Source organism: Esox lucius, chromosome 5 (assembly GCF_011004845.1).
Source record: "Esox lucius isolate fEsoLuc1 chromosome 5, fEsoLuc1.pri, whole genome shotgun sequence".
Lineage (NCBI taxonomy): Eukaryota > Metazoa > Chordata > Actinopteri > Esociformes > Esocidae > Esox > Esox lucius.
The window spans coordinates 25,637,836-25,655,633 of record NC_047573.1 but is presented as its reverse complement, the minus strand read 5'-3'; the positions used below and the strand labels follow the sequence as shown (position 1 = coordinate 25,655,633).

At 47.2% G+C, this 17,798-nt stretch overlaps 1 protein-coding gene across 11 annotated transcripts in view; it reads right to left on the bottom strand.

Moving 5' to 3' along the window:
* Positions 1 to 17,798, bottom strand: part of si:ch73-103b11.2 (myosin phosphatase Rho-interacting protein) — a 72,863-nt gene that overhangs the window by 1,788 nt on the left and 53,277 nt on the right. For 2 of the 11 annotated variants that reach the window (XM_020046575.2, XM_010905000.4), the window contains 19 exons: positions 16,229 to 16,451; positions 15,530 to 16,076; positions 14,072 to 14,219; positions 13,800 to 13,916; positions 12,399 to 12,455; positions 12,192 to 12,260; positions 12,002 to 12,091; positions 10,416 to 10,528; positions 10,182 to 10,220; positions 8,165 to 8,975; positions 7,950 to 8,066; positions 3,101 to 6,970; positions 2,177 to 2,324; positions 1,991 to 2,096; positions 1,629 to 1,788; positions 1,398 to 1,505; positions 1,186 to 1,272; positions 857 to 1,019; positions 647 to 732 (listed from right to left, as the gene is read on the bottom strand). In XM_020046575.2, coding sequence (XP_019902134.2) covers positions 647 to 732; positions 857 to 1,019; positions 1,186 to 1,272; positions 1,398 to 1,505; positions 1,629 to 1,788; positions 1,991 to 2,096; positions 2,177 to 2,324; positions 3,101 to 6,970; positions 7,950 to 8,066; positions 8,165 to 8,975; positions 10,182 to 10,220; positions 10,416 to 10,528; positions 12,002 to 12,091; positions 12,192 to 12,260; positions 12,399 to 12,455; positions 13,800 to 13,916; positions 14,072 to 14,219; positions 15,530 to 16,076; positions 16,229 to 16,451 — 7,059 coding nt within the window. Of the gene's footprint in view, positions 1 to 283; positions 357 to 646; positions 733 to 856; positions 1,020 to 1,185; positions 1,273 to 1,397; positions 1,506 to 1,628; positions 1,789 to 1,990; positions 2,097 to 2,176; positions 2,325 to 3,100; positions 6,971 to 7,949; positions 8,067 to 8,164; positions 8,976 to 10,181; positions 10,221 to 10,415; positions 10,529 to 12,001; positions 12,092 to 12,191; positions 12,261 to 12,398; positions 12,456 to 13,165; positions 13,732 to 13,799; positions 13,917 to 14,071; positions 14,220 to 15,529; positions 16,077 to 16,228; positions 16,452 to 17,798 lie in introns of those variants that run through there. The other 9 variants (XM_020046577.2, XM_034292498.1, XM_020046578.2 and 6 more) reach the window with 8 other exon arrangements.

Sequence of the window (17,798 nt, the reverse complement as noted above, 5' to 3'; positions counted from 1 at the left end):
AAAAATGCATATATCCCGAAGGCCCAATTTTGTAACTGTAGCTGACTTATTTTCCTGGTTTCCTTTTCTATGTGACTACTACAGAACTAGTAGTCTTACAGAACATTACAGGTCAATCCCATATACACTGATTGTTAAAACAATTGAAAATTGTTACATTTCCCCTGACTTTTTTCAGGGTGACTGTTTTGTGTTTTAGCCCAAACTGCAGACTGCAGGTGTGAGGGGACATGCTGAGTGGATTGGGGTGGGACATGCTCACTCAGGGACATGCTGTACCTACATCTTGGGGTAAGGGGGAGAATCGCCCCTCAAGGGGGGTGTCAGCTATCCCACACGACCTGTTCAGTGATGGACTGAGGTGGGAAGACAGAGGACAGTCTTAACACATAAGTACATAATTGACTGGTAGACTGACCTGAACTCATCTTAACACATAAGTACATCATTGACTGGTAGACTGACCTGAACGCATTCAAACATTACCGCCAGTCATCTTAAGGTGCACAGCTACACATGTTCACACATGCACACAATACTAAATTGTAAACAGGGATGTTGAATTACAACAATAACAACAAAACGCAGATTGGAAAAGATCAGACGGGGGAGAACATCTGAATCAGGAGTATCAACATTAGCATACCTTTGATCTGACTCCTCTCATTTGCTTGGAGAGAGTCGATCGCTCCTTCTTCAGAAAATCTGGATTGCTTTTCGATTTCATTATATCTGAAAGAACAACACAAATGGCACACTGACAGGGTTGAAAGACCTTTCAACACGTTTCCCCATTAAACTAACCTTTTGTTAGGTTCTCAAGAAGGGTCCGAGATGGTTATGGGTTTCCACTCACCGTATCCAGGGGCCGTCGACCCATCCACACTCCTCTCCCCCAGTGCCTCCGTGGCGGCCAGTAGCTTCTCCGTCAGCTTTGCAATGTCACAATCAGCCTTGGCCTTCACAATGCTGAGCTCTGTGTATATGGCCTTGTACTTGTCTGTGGCGTATTTCTTGTCCTGATCAAAAGTAGAGATAAAAAACAAAAACAAAAAACAAAATCACCACTGAAGAATGTACTATTTAGGAGTTCAGGGTATGTTTTTTGGGTACATTGTGCTCAAAGAACAGTTTTAGACTATTAAGAAATTGATAGAGATTTAGAATAACATTGTTTTGCCATACCCTTAACGCAGACTGAAGTTCATCCTTCAGCGAATGGATTTCCTGTTTTAGATACTGGATTTCGGACTCCTTGATACGCAACAAGACCTAGCACGGGAAGGTACATTAAAGATATAAAATAGTTGAACACCTGAGTGCTAAATTTGAATGTGAAAGTAACACACTGAGAACGAGCGATAAAGACAAACAGTGTAAGCGCGTGTGTTCAGTACCTCCAGTTCATAAAGGTCCTTGCCCTGGGTGAGGGGCGACAAGGCCGTTTCCCCGCTGTAGCAGGAGCGCATGCGGGTTATCTCCACAGTCAGGCGGTTGTTCAGTTCCTAAGTTGGTCGCAAAGATTTCAGTGTTCAACTTCCTCAGCTGGTGCATTCTGCTGTCTCCAGGCTAACAGGACAATGTGTGTGTGTACCTGGTTGTGTGTGCGTGCATGTGTGTGTGTGTACCTGGTTGTGTGCGTTGAGCTCCTGGTTCTCCCTCTGACACTGCCTGAGGGCCTGTCTCTCAGCCTCCAGGGCTTGGGCCAGGTGGGCATTCTCCAGACACTTCTGAGAGTACTGTTCAGATAGAACCTCCAGCTCCCTCTGGATGGACTGCAGCTCCTCCCTGTAACCCAGTCATTTGAACCAGCATGTCACTTCTGCTTCCATAGAGACTTCCAGGTTTTTTGGTGGTACCAGCTGCTTTGTGTCAAAAGGCTTATCTGAGTATACAAGACCATTTTTAATGATTGGCGGCCTAAACAGTTTGCGACAAATCCCTTGTCTTAAGCGTTCCAGTTGCATTCAACAACAAAAGGGGGTCTTACTGATACTGCTCATGCAGCTCATCAATGTCCGTGCTCAGTCCACTGATTTGAGAACGCTGGTTCTTCTCCATTTCTTCCCTATGTGCGTTTTTCATCGCTTCAATGGCTATAACACAGATAATCAGCGACAATCAGCCATTACAACTGTAGGTGACATAAACATAAGGTGCTAGTAGTAGGGTTTACCAGCGATGGTGGCAGCCGTCTCCTCAGCCAGTAGTCTTTCCCTCTCCTCCAAGAGTTTGGAGACCTCCCTCTGGTGCTGCCTTTGGAGGTCCTCAATTACTTTGTGGTGGGTCTCCTCCATTGCAGTGAAGCCCCGTTCACATGTCGCCTGGGGTAGAATGGGTTGCCATTGTCAAAGCTATCCACAGTGTAGTTAAGTCATTGGCCCCCTTCAGACTGTCAGAGTTCATTCTTGGTTTATGGTCTGACTCGCCTTAATAGTACATCAGCAACCAGTGCAAGCAGAAGGACAGCTGAGAAAGCCATGCAAGCATGTTGTGATCAGACGCCTAGCAATGTTAGTATGAGGGAGTATGTTAAGGTGACACATTTTACAAGAGCAAAAGAGAAGACATCAAATAAGAATTTCTCTAGGTGTGTCAACACATGGTTTCATACACATTAATGGTTCAGCATTCGGGATATTTATATACATAACGTGTAACACAGACTGGGCATTGGTGCCTGTGAGGGAGAGTTTATCATTCATATGGTGTCACAAGGAGAGGTGTATTGTTCTGAAGCGATTGAAGTGATTACACAGCTGCAGTGGTTATTTCAACACAAGTTAGCCATGTTGAATCCTGCGTCTATTGGATTATGTTCTGCTGTAAATCAATTTACTGCTTAGTAGGATTACTTATATGTGCTTATAAATCATCAATCTTCCTGACCACAGAAATGTACAGCCCCCCCAAAATCTGGATTTTTTTTCTATTGATTTCAAAAGCAATAATCCAATAATGAAAATTATTTTTTTTACTATCCCCACAGTTTGATTGATTGTAACGACCACAGCAACCAAATATTCACTGTCAAGCTCTACTACTGGTCCTACATTATGATGACTACAAATTACAACAATAAGAAAGGAAGAACAAAAACCTTTAGACTTTCAAAGTCTCTCTGGTATTTCTCTCTGAGGCTGGCCAGATCTCCCCCCAGGTGCTTAGTCTCCAGTTCATCCCGCATGGTGTCCATCTGGGTCTCCAACTCTTGGATCCTGTCCTTAAGGACCACCACCGGGTCTGTTTCCGCTCTACCCTCACCCTCCTCCTTCCCCTTTCCCTGCTCCTCTTCCTCCATAGGCAAAGCCTGCTCAGCAGGTTGGGCGACCTCCTCGGGTAGTGGGGACTGAGAGTGGCCTGACTCGGAACTGCTATCGCCTTTGCTTCCACTATCCTCTTGTTCTTGAATGGTATTCATGTAGTGTGCATGGAGCCTTAGGATCTCCTCCTGGTGAGCCTCCTGCAGCTCTCGGATCTGCCCCTGGAACTGCTCCTCCAGTCTTCTAAGATGGCCCTCGTGCCGCTCCTCCATGGTGTCCATGTCCACCAGTAGGACCTCCAGCTTCCGCTGGCTGTCGGCCGTGGTTTCCATGAGGGCCAGCTCAGTGGAGGCCCGGCTCTGCTCCGCCTGGCTCAGCTCCAGTTGGTGCCTCTGCCTCAGCTCCTCTGTCTCCTTTTGGAAGCGTTCCTCTAGGAGGGCCAGCCGCTCCTGCTGCTGTGCGAGCTGATCCATCTGATGGCCCACCTCCCCCTTCAGAGCAAGATTTTCCTCCTGAAGGGAGGTCACTGTGCAGGAAAAGCCCTGGCGCTCCTCCTGCAGGGAGGCCTCATAGCGTTCCCTGATGGCAACAACGTTGCGGGCGTGCCCCTGTACAAGGACATCCATGTTTTGGCTTGTTTGCTGATACCGGACCAGGTCCCGCTCATGGTCAGCTCTTAACCTACAGGCTACATAGGCTACCTGGGCTTGGATGAGTGCCTCACGCATGCACAGCGAGCTACCCCTGAGATCTTGAGTGATTTGATACTTTGAGTACACTTGGATGACATTGGCTAAGCCAGGGTGGTTGCCACTTTCAATTGCTTGAGAAAATCTGTCGAGGAGAGCTGCCTGCTTCTCTAGCTCAGTAGCCAAATTGTTTCGCCCAACTTGTAGAGATTCAACAGAGTCATCGCAGCATGCTAGACCATCGGCTGCTAAGTGTCTATCCATTATTTCCTCAGCCATATCCTTTGCCTCTTCCATTTTAATATACTCCATATAGGGGGCCAGTTCAGGTGGACTGACGTCATCTAAACTCTGTCCCTCCCTAAAACCAAACTCATTGTTGACCTCTTGAATTACTTTTCTCAAATTAGGTCCTTCAGAAGCTTGGATAATCGCTTTCAAAGCAGATTCCCTTTGTTTTAAGATCTCATGGGCTTGGACCAACTCCCTTTTAAGCATTTTCAACTTCTCCTCATGAAAGTGTTTTAGACTCTGAAGAGAATTAGATAATTCAGATTTAACACAGGTGTTAAAGATAACAGTAGCATCAGCCTCAAGGGGAATACTATCCACTGATTTAACAACTGTGCTTTCTCCCTGCATCAATTTACTATGGGACTCCATTTTCTGAACATCTGACCAGAAGGCACTCTCTAACATAAGCTTCCTTGTCAAGACATCTGCATAAACTATTGCCACACAATCACCATCACTTCTTTTGATTCTCTCAGTCTCTTGACATATCTCAGTAAGACTTTGCAAAAGGTCAGAATCAGGATTTTGTATCAAAAAAGCCATCTTATTTAAAACCATTGCCTCAAAAGAGAGGGTTTTGGCAAATAGTCTTATTGTTTCCTCATCCAAGCCTTTGTTCTTATTAATAATCTCTTGGGCTTCACCGGGTTGGACCTCCGATGGGTGCTCTACACATGACTTCTCACCTTGCCTAATGTACAACGTTGCACTGACTAAGTCATTCTCAATCTCAGACAAAGTGTGGAGCTGCAGGTCTGCATTGCTCTGGCAATGACTGCTGAGAATACTCCTGACTTTCTCCTTACTTGACTCTACACAGAGTAGGGCCTTGTCATATTGGTTCTTCGCAGCTGTGATCTCACTACCTGGGCCATGAAGGCCTCGGATAGGGGCCTCGTCTTGTTGGAGTCTAGCATTGAGCTCGGTGGGCCCTGCACCTGTTTCTGCCCCGGAGACTTGTCCCTGCATTGGACTCTCTGGGTGGTCTACAAGCTTCTGGGTGAGGTCTCGAAGCTTCTCCTCTGTGGCCAGAAGCTTGGTCTCCAGGGCAGTTATGATGGAAATAAACTTCTCTGGGTCACTACAGTAGTGAAATGTAATTTCGGAAGAGCTGGTCTCCATTGAGGGTTGGAAGTCCTGGCTGGTCTCTAGGCTAATCTCTTGGGATATATCTGAGGAAGTGTTTTCTGCATTACTGGTTTCCAGGTCCTCTGAATGAATGTATTTTTGGCACTGAATGCTTGAGAACCGTATTCGCTGCCTTTTTGTGTGAAACTCATCACAGTCTGGAGAGTTAGTCAACTTGGAACATGCATCAAAGGTTTGTGAAGAGTCTGTGTTAGTTGGTAAGGACTTTGAAGAGGACTGGTCCCTTTCCTTGGTTGTTTCCCATGTATGAATAACAGCCTCCTGGGCTCGTTGGCGCTCCGTCCTGAGGTTTGCATAGCCCAGCTGCAGGGCATTGAGGTGATGCTCCAGCTCAGCAATGCGGTCCTCCGCCACCACCAGCTTGGCCTGCAGGTCTTTCTCTGCACTGCAGGCTTCCCTTTGGCCCCTCAGGCCTTGGCCCATTTGGCAGAGAAGCTCTTCCTTGGCCTGAAGCTTCTGCTCAGTCTCCTCTAAGCTGCTGCCCAGTGCAGCCATCTTTATGATGGCCTCGTTCAAGTCTTTTTCCTTGCGCTCGACCAGGCGCTCATACATCTCCTTGGTTTGGCGGATCTCCTCCTCCTTCTCGCGGAGCACACGGCTGATCTTCTGGAACTCCTCTGAAACTCTCTCGTATGAGTTTTCCAGGGAATAGTAGTCTGCCTCCTCTGTTTCCAGCTGGCTTCGGAGTTTGGTCACCTCCCGATCTGCCTCAGATATCTGATTAATTAGTTCCTGGCAGCGGCAGGTCAGCTTGCCCTTTTCCTCCTCCAGCCTGCAGACACTCTCCTTTAGCGTCTCCACCAAGTCTGTGCTCTGAGCAAGCTCCTCCTGAAGCCGCATCACTTCCTCTCTGACCTCGTCTCCACCTGAATCCCGCATCTCGCTCAGAAGAACTTCCACCTGATGCTCCGCCTCATGCAGCCTCTCCTCCAACTCCGCCCGCCCACCCTCAGCCTCAGAAAGTCTCCGGGCCAGACTCTGCCTCTCCCTATCATGGCTCTCCTGCATGGAGCGCTGCTCCATTCTAAGCCGCTCCTCCTTCAGGGCCTGGCCCTGTTCTGTCGCACTCAACCGACCCGTCACCTCTGCCAGCCTCTCTTGGAGCCGGTGTACTTCCCTCAGGTGGTCCCTCTGCAGTGCCTGCTGGTGCTCAAGATGCCTGAGGGCCTGGCTCTTCTCCAGTAGGCTTGCCTCCACCTCCCGGAGTCTTTCTTCACTGTCCCTTAGCTGAACACGCAGGGTGGCGTCACTGCGCCCCCACTCCTCCTCCTGCTCCCGGGAGCGCTCCTGCTCCAGCTTGAGTTCATTCCTCATGCGGGCCACAGCCTGCTCACTGGCCAGGATTTCAGCCATCGCAGAGCTGAGTTTTGCTTGCAGGGCCTGGATGTCAGCCTCGTGGCGTCCAATGGCGTCCTGGGCCTCTGTGTAGCTATTCCTCAGGGTCTGCACCTGGTGCTGAGCCAAGTCATGTTTGCGTCTCTGGGCCTCCAGTTCATTCTGCAGGTCTTGGTTGAGCTTGTGAAACCGTTGCCATGGTGCTCTGTGCGGTGAGGAGGAGGGGGATGAGGTGCCGCTCTTGAAAAGATTGTTGAGACAGTTTGATTAGTGACATCATCTTTCATTACCGCCACAGATACGGAGAACCACATCTCTGGGGTTATGAGGAAAAACCCAGGAACTTCACTCCCATCTCAATACAGATTTGATATATTTTAATATATTTTCAAAAGCTTTGTCCCAAGCTTTCCACTGTGCTTTTTCATTGTGACTTCAAGGGTGAAAATTGAAAATGTAATGAAGAAAATAAAATCCATACTGAAAATCAATGCTGGTGAACAAAAAGTGACTGAACAAAAGAAAAATTAAATACACGGTGTAGCTGTGTCTCTAGTGATCCTGACATTTCAACTTACATAATTATAATAAATGTCGGGTGAAAGTGAAGTGAAATCTATGTCCAATGTACCAGTACAGGGTGGCCTCGTTACATTTGAGAACATCAAATGTAAATGAATAAGGAAAATAGTGCAGCTCCCAAATGACCAAGTCATGCAGATAAACGGACTATGAGAAGACAGGACAGCACGAACAACAACAAGTTAGAAAAAGCACAGCGCAAGGCTCCTCTCAAGAGGTTCTTACCTTCGGTGTACCATAGCAACCCTTCCCCCCAGTAGATGCGAGACTCCGTAAAAACAGTTAGTGAAAATTCATGCTGAGGACACCAAAACCATGCACTTCCGTTTTTAAGACTAAGCCCCTCACACCTGTTAGTAGAATATCACACAAGTCATCAAGGCCACACACGCAACGTCCTTAACCACAGGCTATCGCTTTGTATGACAATAAGTGCAAACATTGCCTTTGACTCTAAGGCTCTCTTGCTAAGATGTTCAATAATGTAATATAAAAACTGTGAATATGAAACCCTAGTTACAGAACATGGCATATGATTAATAAAAAAACATTGACTCCTACAATCTGTAATAACAGTCAACTAGTGTCCAACTAATCAGGCCAAATCAGCTAGTGTTAGTGCATTGGTGCTTGGTACCTGCAGTACATAGCCCTCCCTGGCACTGTGCTCCCTCCCCCTGGCGTCTTCCAGCTGCTCCTGAAGCAGGGTGTTCTGCTCCTGCAGCCTGGCCAGCTCCTTCTGGGTCTGCCCCAGCTCCATTACAGAAAGGCACAAGAATTCAGTAACGGTTACTTGATGTAATGATGAAATGGTGAACACTAAAGCTCTGGCCAGTGTGCACTGAAGCCTACCTCTTTGTCCAGTAAGGCAGCAAGCTCTTGCGGGGGCAGTCTCTCAGTGGGGCAGGCGTCGGTGGTGGTGATGGGTACTTGTTTTTCTTCACGGAGTGGCGTGGTCTCCACTTGATGCCACCGCTGCTCTATCTCCACCTGTACGTCGGGGGCTCGGCAGCCGCTCTCCCTGCTACCGTCCCCACCAGGCTTAGGGTGGTCCACCTCCATCTTACCCTGGTCCTGCGACTCCACGAGGATCTTCTGGTCGCTCCCCGCTGCCTTCAGGGTGTCCGTCGTTGTGGCACTGATTATGCTGGGAGAGTGGGTGTCCTGCTTGATAAGATGTTGCCGGTCCTCAAGTTGCCCGACCCTCTCCTGCTCTGCCTCCTCTCTTGGGGCAGAAGCAGCACGACTGAGAGGAGGAGCAGAGACGGAGGAGGAAGTCGGGGGAGAGGAGGTGGTGGAGATGGGGGAGGAAGCCAGGGAAGAGGTGGAGGAGGACGAGGAAGAGGTGGAGGAGGAAGAAGCGGTGCTGAGGTCTGCAGTCTCTGCAACTTTGTCCCTCTTGGGCTCCTCGGTCTGTCCAGGTTGGAACTCGGACCAGTCATACGTTTTGGAGCGGCCTTCTCGCCTGCGCTCGCGGACCCGGCTTTTGCGTGGCTCCGATGGGGGGATGGTGGCTGTGGGAGGGGCATGGTCTCCTGTCCTCTGTCTTTGGACCAATCGGACCATCTCCTTGGGGCTCTCGGGGCTGGGACTGGGGTCAGGGCTTGGTTGAGAAGATGGATGCAGCGTTACATGTGCTCTGGCCTTCTCCTCAGGGAGGGAGCTGAGAAAATGGGAGGAGTAAGAGAGGAGGAGAGAGGGAGAGGCTTGTCAGTGGTAGGCTTACGTAACTGCACAGAATCACTGACATACAATCATCTTGCTTCCCGGATAAAGACTACTTATGTGAACAAGGCCGATCCACTTAAACGCACTGAATAAGCCCATGCAAACGCACACTGCTACAGAACATAACCAATTATTTCAGAACAAAACATCCATGTGCCCACAAAGATGAAACCACAACAGAAACGAGAGGACCACACAAGAACATTGGAGAACTAAGGCTTCTGGGAGAATTGGACCTGAAGGAGAGTGAGTGCGTGGTATACCTCAGCTCAGATTTGGCATGTCTCCAAAGACGTCTGTAATATTAGACCTGAGCCGACTGCGAGCACAGCGCACTTTGAGGACATTAGCCGTTTGTGCAGTAGATATCAGGGGAATGTTGACACAGGTTATACACACACTGTATAAGAGTGCACACCTAAAACAGCAGCCTGTTTGGCATCATGGTCTATTTCAATCATCCTGTGAGTGTGTGTGTGTGTGCACGTGTGTGTTTTCTGGGGGTTGGGGGGCAAGGAATAAGAGAGGGGTACAATCCCAAAATACGGAAGACGTGTCTGTGAGGTGTCTACACAGGAACGCTCAAAATAACCTACATTCCAGTCTCGAGCGAGCCGCCTCTGTGGCGGACAGCGGCGTGGGCACGGGGGAGTTTTCAGTGAACGGGGGTAAAAAATAAAAAAACAAAAAATCTTTAGACTCGACTGTCCACAGGCAGCTGAGAAGCACCCCTGAAAGACAAAACCTTGGAGCAGAAACACTACACTTGCACAAGACACGAATACTCCTGTTGCTGCTGCACTTATAGAAACAGGGCTTCGCACCAGGGTGGCACCGACACTCTTCCCTCCTGTGAATACACCTCGTGCTCAAACTGACTTATCGACCTCAAACCAAATCCACATGCCGACAGCGTGTCTCTCGTGTCATTTCCATTATCCACCCGTCAATCTCCGTTTGGTTTCTGCACTGTCCGTGAAAGGCGAGGCGGACTGATATTCCTATTGATGCTCCCCAGTCTTCCTTAGCAACACAACTGGGAGACATTTACTCCTTCACATGGAACAGGAAGGGACGACAAACACGCAAGGCAGGCATTACTGAACCATTACATCACTGGTCAACACACAAGCGCTCCAACCTGGGCTTCAGAACGGACAGTTTCAGAGAGATGTTTTTCCTGGAAGCAGGGATGGCGGAAATACCGGTGAGAGGGAGGAGGAGGAAGAAGGAGGAGAACGAGGAGGAGAATGAGGAGGAGAGTCATTAGTAAGAGTGTAAAATAAAAGTGAGGAAAATTGTTAGGTCTGTCAGTGTTGGGTTACGTCGACACTATCTGACTCAGTGTTTGTGTCTGTGTGTGTAGCGGTCTTACCGGGTGACATCGGGGGGAGAGATGGTGGGCCGCACATTCTTGGTGATGGCCTGAATCCAGTTCCGGCGGATTCCAGAGGTCATGGCCGACAAGGTGCACGCCCCCTCCTTACTCTGGACCAGGAAGGGTAAGAGGGACAGTGTGAAAATGGCTAGCCCACAGTGGTGACATCATAGAAACACTGCTCACTATGATAGGAGAAGAAACTGCTAGTTGGGAAGTAAGAAAGAAACGTGTTCATGTTGCCCTTTCCTTGACCAGTAGTTTCTAGCTAATAAATAACATCCACCAAAACCAGCTTCAAGGATTCCTGATCCAATCCCAGTGAATGTACAGCGCACTGAGTGAAAGAAATTAATGACCACATGGAGTGCATTCTTTGTCTGAGATCATATTGAATACAAACGCAAAACACACAGAGTGCACAATCCATCCGGGGGTTCGACTGCATGTTACATTCATTTACCTCATTCTGTTAGGTTCGACGGCATGTTACATTCATTAATGGCATTCTGCGGGGTTCGACTGCATGTTACATTAATTTACATCATCCTGTTAGGTTCGACTGCATGTTACATCCATTTACATCATTCTGTTAGGTGGTTCCCCAATGACTCAAGCCCCATTCGGGCCTCCATCCGGTCTCCCTGTGAAGCATGCTGCTAAAGTGTGTTATAAATACTGGAGTTATTCATTTCTTGTCATTAAAACCCATGCTGTTCTCAGCCAAAGAGAGAACCATCTGCTCCCCTGCTCTATTTCCAACTCCTCAACCAAAAGTAGGAGCAGGATGGGCTTCAAACCAAAACAATAACACCAGAGAAATGTCACAAAGGGTAAACAACAAGAGTTAGACCATGCCCGTTCCATGTTTCTCTTTCAAAAGTAGTTTTATAACTGAAGTTATTTCTGGATATTCTGTCATTGATCTGACTTTCTACTACAGCCCCACGGGTCCACGCCGTGTGATGCTACCTTCAGGTCCGCTTCCCAGATTGACATTGAAATGTGATATAAAGAAAGCCTGGCCGGATCTTGAGCCAATTTGGCCCATGGCCAATGGAGTTGCGTCATGAGGTAAACATCCTCACCTTGCTCATCCAATGGGAGGTTTCACATCCAACCCGGGGTTCCATTAAGGCTTTAGTTGAGGGCCTTCAAATACATTCCCCACACATTTTCCAAAACACACGCAGGTGCCGAGGGTAGACACCTAAGACCAGGTTGGTCTTTTGAATGGGCGCGGATGGACAGACATGCGAAACATGCCATTCGAGGTGTGAATCATGAGTGCCTTGTGTTTGCAGGGGCTGGGGGTGCCAACGTCCATGGCAGATTTAGACCCCATGATGTCATGTCTCACAGGGAGATGACAGGTCAAGTGACATCTCTCACGATGGGACAAAGAACTGTTTGGGAAGAGAAATGGACGAACTCGATACCGACGACAACACCCCATGTTGTTGATGCTGTTTTTAGAGCGCTTGGTCACAGCTAAACAATAAATGTTAGAAATGTGAGATGTATGGACCGCTTTAGGGGTGATCGATGGGACTGTGGAGCTTAGGATAACCATAAACACTCACAAGGATTTGGAAACCATAGTTCCTCTGGACAGGGAACTCTGTCACATCATAACAAGTGGACAGGTCGATCTCGCCGTCCATATCAGCAGCCTGGAATAAAAACGAAGGTAAACAAACATATCAATGGATATATTATTGATGTTTACAATTATTTTTGGGGGGCTTACAGAAGTAATTTAAAGACTCTTACCTCCTCAGCTATTGAGTCCCTGTAGTATCGTAGACTTTGGTCTGTGAGAACAAACCAGTGTTTCTTCCACTAGAGGTTAAATTAAATGTGTAAATACATTTTAAATACTCTCCTGCCTAAAACCTTTTGACATCATAAGGCAATAGCAATACTTTTTTTCCCCAAAGGTTTTTGGTAAAAAAGAAGGAAAAAAAAGATATATATTACCATGCCATCCTCGTATAGCTTGGTCATCCATCCTTTCTTGAAGTTCAAAAGATCCGGCTACATTGAAAAAAATTCCAATCTGTTTAACACATCTCTTTGAAGCAAACCATTTTCGCCATAGCCATAAAGCTCACAGCAAATGGTACATTCTCAAAATACTGCCAACAATTCAGTAGCTAACAGCTAATAGCTTTTCAGTTCACAGATGACCACCTAATCCCCAGATTCCACAGAGCCCACCCTCACCAATGAGGACCTTTCATTGAAGCCTGAAAAACACTCTCGCTAATGCCTAAATACAATAATAATATAGCATGAAGAGACATGCAAACATAGCAAACCTTTTTTGACATGGCATAATGACACAACATATAAATGTAAAAGTATGAATAGAACTGATTAAGAGTCTCCATATCCTTAATATAAATAGATGAATTAAACTAATAATGTAAACACAGTAAAGACGTTCAAATAATACTTTAAACAAATGGAAGAGATTTTACTTATACTATAAACACAGTTAAGACATTCAACTAATACTGTAAACACAGTAAGGACATTCAAATAATACTGTAAACACAGTGAAGACAGCAAACCCTTCCAAGGTTTCATCCAAAAAGAGTTTCAATTAGCACCCACTCAGTCCACAAGTACTCAACTTAGGCATTAAGTTGACAACTGCTCAACAAACCGAACACGTCACCTGATAAACCAACATTACTGAACATATTGCCAACAAACAGGAGCTCCATCAAACCCTTCAGTACCTTGTTTCTGCTGACCTTCATCAGGTGTGGCACAGCCACGGTCTGGTACAGACTCATTCACACACCAACACTCTCTTTCACTGGACTTCCTCTTTCCCTCCCTCTCTCTCTGTGTTTTTCTGCACACAGAGCTGGCACTTTAACACCCTCCACTCCAGCTATTTATAACGGGAAGTTTGTGGGGGGGCCACTTTGGCAGCTGTGCCTCGGCCATACCAATCACACGTTGACAGGAGGACCCCTAACACCACCTTGGGGGCAGGTCCCAGATCAGATCCACCCATGTACTTAAGTAATATAACCTATCAACAAGTAAAGTCATTTCAGGTACAGTAACCTTGCATTGCGTTACCTGATGAAGAGTAACCTAGTAAAGTTACCTGGAGTAAAATAACCAAGCATTAACTTAGCAAGTGTAAAGTAAGCAATGAGTAGGTTAGCTAATGTAAAGTAACCTAGTGTTTTCTGATGTAAAGAAACCTAGAGTAAAGTTATTTGATGCAAAGTCAACTAGCATGAAGTTACCTTAGTAACCTAGTGTAAAATCCCCTCATGTAAACTAGCATTAAGTAATGTGAGGGGAACTAGCGTAGCATGAAGTAACGTGAGGTGGCCCAGTACGCAGAGCACTCACCGTCATGGAAGACTCAGTCACTCGACGGTCCAGGGACTTTGCCCTCCGGAAGTTGGGGATGGAAGAGCAGGATACATCAGGTACAGAACGCTCCCTCCCAGCATCCAGTGACATCTCCTGAAAAGGCCCAACATTCTACGGTCAGCATGGCGAGATGTCATCGTTGACTACCTTAGAATGTTTGGTGCTACAAATGCCTTAGGACACCCTATGACAACATTGTGACCCTATGACAACATTGTCACATGGTGTTGGGGGGACCTGTAGGGCACCTGTTTGCATGTGAGAGAGCGTCTCTCGCTACGCCCAGGCCTCTGGACAGACACGGTGTTGGAGGGGGGCTCTGATGGGGAGCTGGTGTCCATGCGGTCCTCTGGCTCTCCATCTACTGACTGAAACTTCTCAATTACCTGAGGACGCCTGTGGAAAGGATACACATAAAGCATCAGCATCACACTCCCTTGTCATTATGAATAGCATCATATCTAATTGCATTGTGTAAGGGCTTTAAAATAAATTATAATCATTATCTCTTTAGTAGAAAGGCATTTTGTTTCTGATAAACAAGTGGAATGTCAAGATCTAATACAAACTGCCACTACTGAAACAGTCTGCAGCTTCTCCTATGACAGCCATCTAAACTCCTTTGTTGGATTACGTCAGAATACAGCCCCGAATTAAATGAGCTACAGAAACAAAAATGGTGCAAAATCCTCTCAAGAGTCAAAAGAGCAGAGCAGGACTATGGAGGCTGCTTTGTGCCAAAAATCGATACACATCAGGCTGGTTTAATTGAAATACTATTTTGATAAATGACAAGTAAAATGACAAATTGGTTAGTCATTTTGGCACGAAACACATTCCATATAGAAGATGTGTAAAGGCAACTGGAAAGGAAATAGTCCCAGAAAGAATGCCGGAGAATAATAAGTGGAGCGTTATGTGAAGGGTTGTCACTGTAGGATAATAAGGACCATATTCCCAGAGGTAGCAGCAATGGTGGTGTCAGCAGTGTGAAACAAGAAGACCGGGCTGTGTGTGTGTGTTTGTGTGTGTGTAAAAAGTTCCCAGGCAGCGTAGAGGTGGAATGATAGAAAGCAGGAGTCAGCGGTAAACCAGCGGGACGCAGCAGCAGCAGGACAGGGGACGGAGGGTTTGGGAGGGCAGATTTTCACAAGCTCCTGAAAGAGATGAAACAAAACAAAAAATAGCAAAGTAGACGGCTGGATAGAGGGGGGAAATATGCATGCAATAACTGTATCTTAGTTTTCATTAGCATTCCCATGGGAGAGCCAAGACATTATAAACAGGCCCAGAAGGATCCACAGGACGGCTGCCACTAGGTGGCGCCAGAAGACAGGTACAGCCCATGAAAATCCCAGAAAGTCCACAGTAAAAGAACACTGTGTTCAGGGGGTATTCAACGCCGAACCTCGAAGCCTGTTCCACTCCATTTTTCCATTGCAACCCTCTAATCAGGGACTTATTTAGACCTGGGACACAAGGTCGGAGCAATTAATGATGAGGTAGAACAGAAAACCAACTGGACCTCGTAGGGCAGTTGAATACCCCTGTGATAGGATATATGTTAACCAACAATCCACCGCAAGTCCAGTTCGTAATATTCAGTGGGCTTATTAAGCCATGTTGTGTACAGACCAGACAGTGCACAATGTGCTTTTGTGCATGAGTTAGACATAGCAAGGCATGCAAAGTATTAATATCCTCACCTCCGCTCCAGCCCAAACAGCCTGGCCACCTCCTCCCGTCCGGGGCTGCGTGTGCGCGCCCTCAGCTCAGACCTCTTCTTGTCCGAGCGGAAGGCTTCACGGTGGCACAGCCGGCGTGCGCGCGGCACATCTGCCAGCTCCACGTAGTCCCTGGCTGGTCGTCCCATTCTCCCCCCGCCACCACTAAAACCACCTCCAACACTCCCACCTCCCCCACCTCGTCCGTCCAAGCTCGGGGCACTGCTGCTGGGCTCAGAGTCCAGGGAGCTCTGAGAGGAGCTGAGGGTGGAGTAACTGGGGGAGACAAGAGTGCCCGGGGAGGGGAGGGGATCGGAGGAGGGGAAGTAATGGGATTTTTGGCGGTCCGAGTGGGTGTCCGTTGGGCTGTACCTGTGGTGGAGGACACTGAGGGAGGTTGAGGAGGTCAGAGACAGATGCTGGGGCGGCCGTGGGGGTTGCGAGGGTGGGTCTTGTGGCTTGGTCTTCTCCAGGGAGAAGTAGCCGCTTTCCACCCGTACCTTGCGTCCACCATTCATGGAGCCGCCATCTTGAACCACGCAAAAAATGCAGAAAAACAGACATGCATTACAAACGTTTCAAGAAACAATAATGCCTTAGACCATACATGAAAATGTTTGCATCCAACAATTCTTTGCCCTGGAGGTCTGAACAACGCGTCCTGTCGTCGTGGGAACACACCCTCTCTGGTGATGCTGGAGCCTGGGTGGCTCTGGGTGAGCTGGCTGAGACAGGAGGCGCTGCGGCTGCAGGGGATGGTGGAGGCCCGGCTCCACCTCTCCTCCTGCCACAGGGTGGATCGGCTGGCCGGCACCCGCTCTGCGTTCGCTATGCTGCTAGGCAAGCAGGGGATACTGCCTCCACTACCGCTGCTGGTCACTGTCACCTTGGCCGGGCCGGGCTCCTGGGGGACCACAGGAGAGGGATGGGGGGGTAGAGGCAGGATATGGGTGAGAGAGGGTGAAGTCCAGAGTGCCGAACGGCAAGCAAAAGGAAGATTTTGTGAAGGGAATTCAACCAGTAGATGTTAACGATGCTTCATGACCTCTGGGATCGGGGTCTACATTGTTCAGCACGTCTCTTTCATGGGATAAATACTGTTTTGTGGATTTTAATGGTTCAAGCTGGGTTTACACAGCCAGGAAAATCTGATATGGGCTGTGTATCCCCTGTTCAACCAATGGATGCACGCCACGTCATTAACTGGGTCAACATTAGAGTTGGTTAGAACGTATGCGGTTAGCTGGGGTGCAAAATACCTGTGTAGTTATTTTATTTACTCTATAAAAAGCAAGAGAGATCTGAGTGGGAAGTGGAAATCTGAATTGGCAGAGGTTTGGAACTCTCTCTTATGGATCTATTAACCAATTACTGGCCGGTCATTTTAACATTCCATCTGCACCACACAGCCTGATATTCCAGGAATTGTTTAACCCTTTACACAAAAAGTGCATAATGATTTTTTCCACAATTTCAAAATGTTACGTCAAACGTATTGAAGAAATACCATAAAGAAAATTTAAACATTATGTTTTTGACTTCACTGGGCAGGCAGCCTTGTGATTAAAGGACCAGACCAATAACTGAAAGGTTGCTAGATCAAAATCCAGAGCTGGGAAAGTGAAAAAACTGTCATTCTCACATCGTCGCTCTGTAAACGAGAATGCGCTCTCAGTCAACTCACCTGGCAAATTAACTGAGAAAAAAAAACAAAAAGGAAACAAAAAGGAAAAAACAAAAAGACAGACTGAGGAAGGGAGGGGCAGAGTGAAAATCAGACAGCTCAACCAAGAACAAAGAGCTCCTTCATGGGACTCACACCTGTGTTGTCGTCGGACAGACAACAGACATGGGAAACATTCTGCGGGATTGAGATGTGACGGTTTACGCCGACATCATACTTAATGTCTTTATATCCTTGTTAATAACAAGGCAGCATATTTACTGTAAAGTCCCAAACGTACCAAACTGCTCATTTGTGCTTTTCTAAAAATACCTATATTCAGTACATACAGTGTACATACACACAATAAATCAGTGTTGGCAAGTAATCATGATTAATAAAAGCTAGTATTTATTTTTAAGATTCTTTGTATTTTGGAACACAGGGGATGAAGAAAAGACAGGCTGTGATCTTCAGACTAAAAGCATTCAATCAGACATGAATCATTCATGTGAGAGTAGCTGTATAAAAATACTTGGGTTTAAATGAACATTTAAGGTAATGTACTTATTGAGTGAGGAAAGAGTA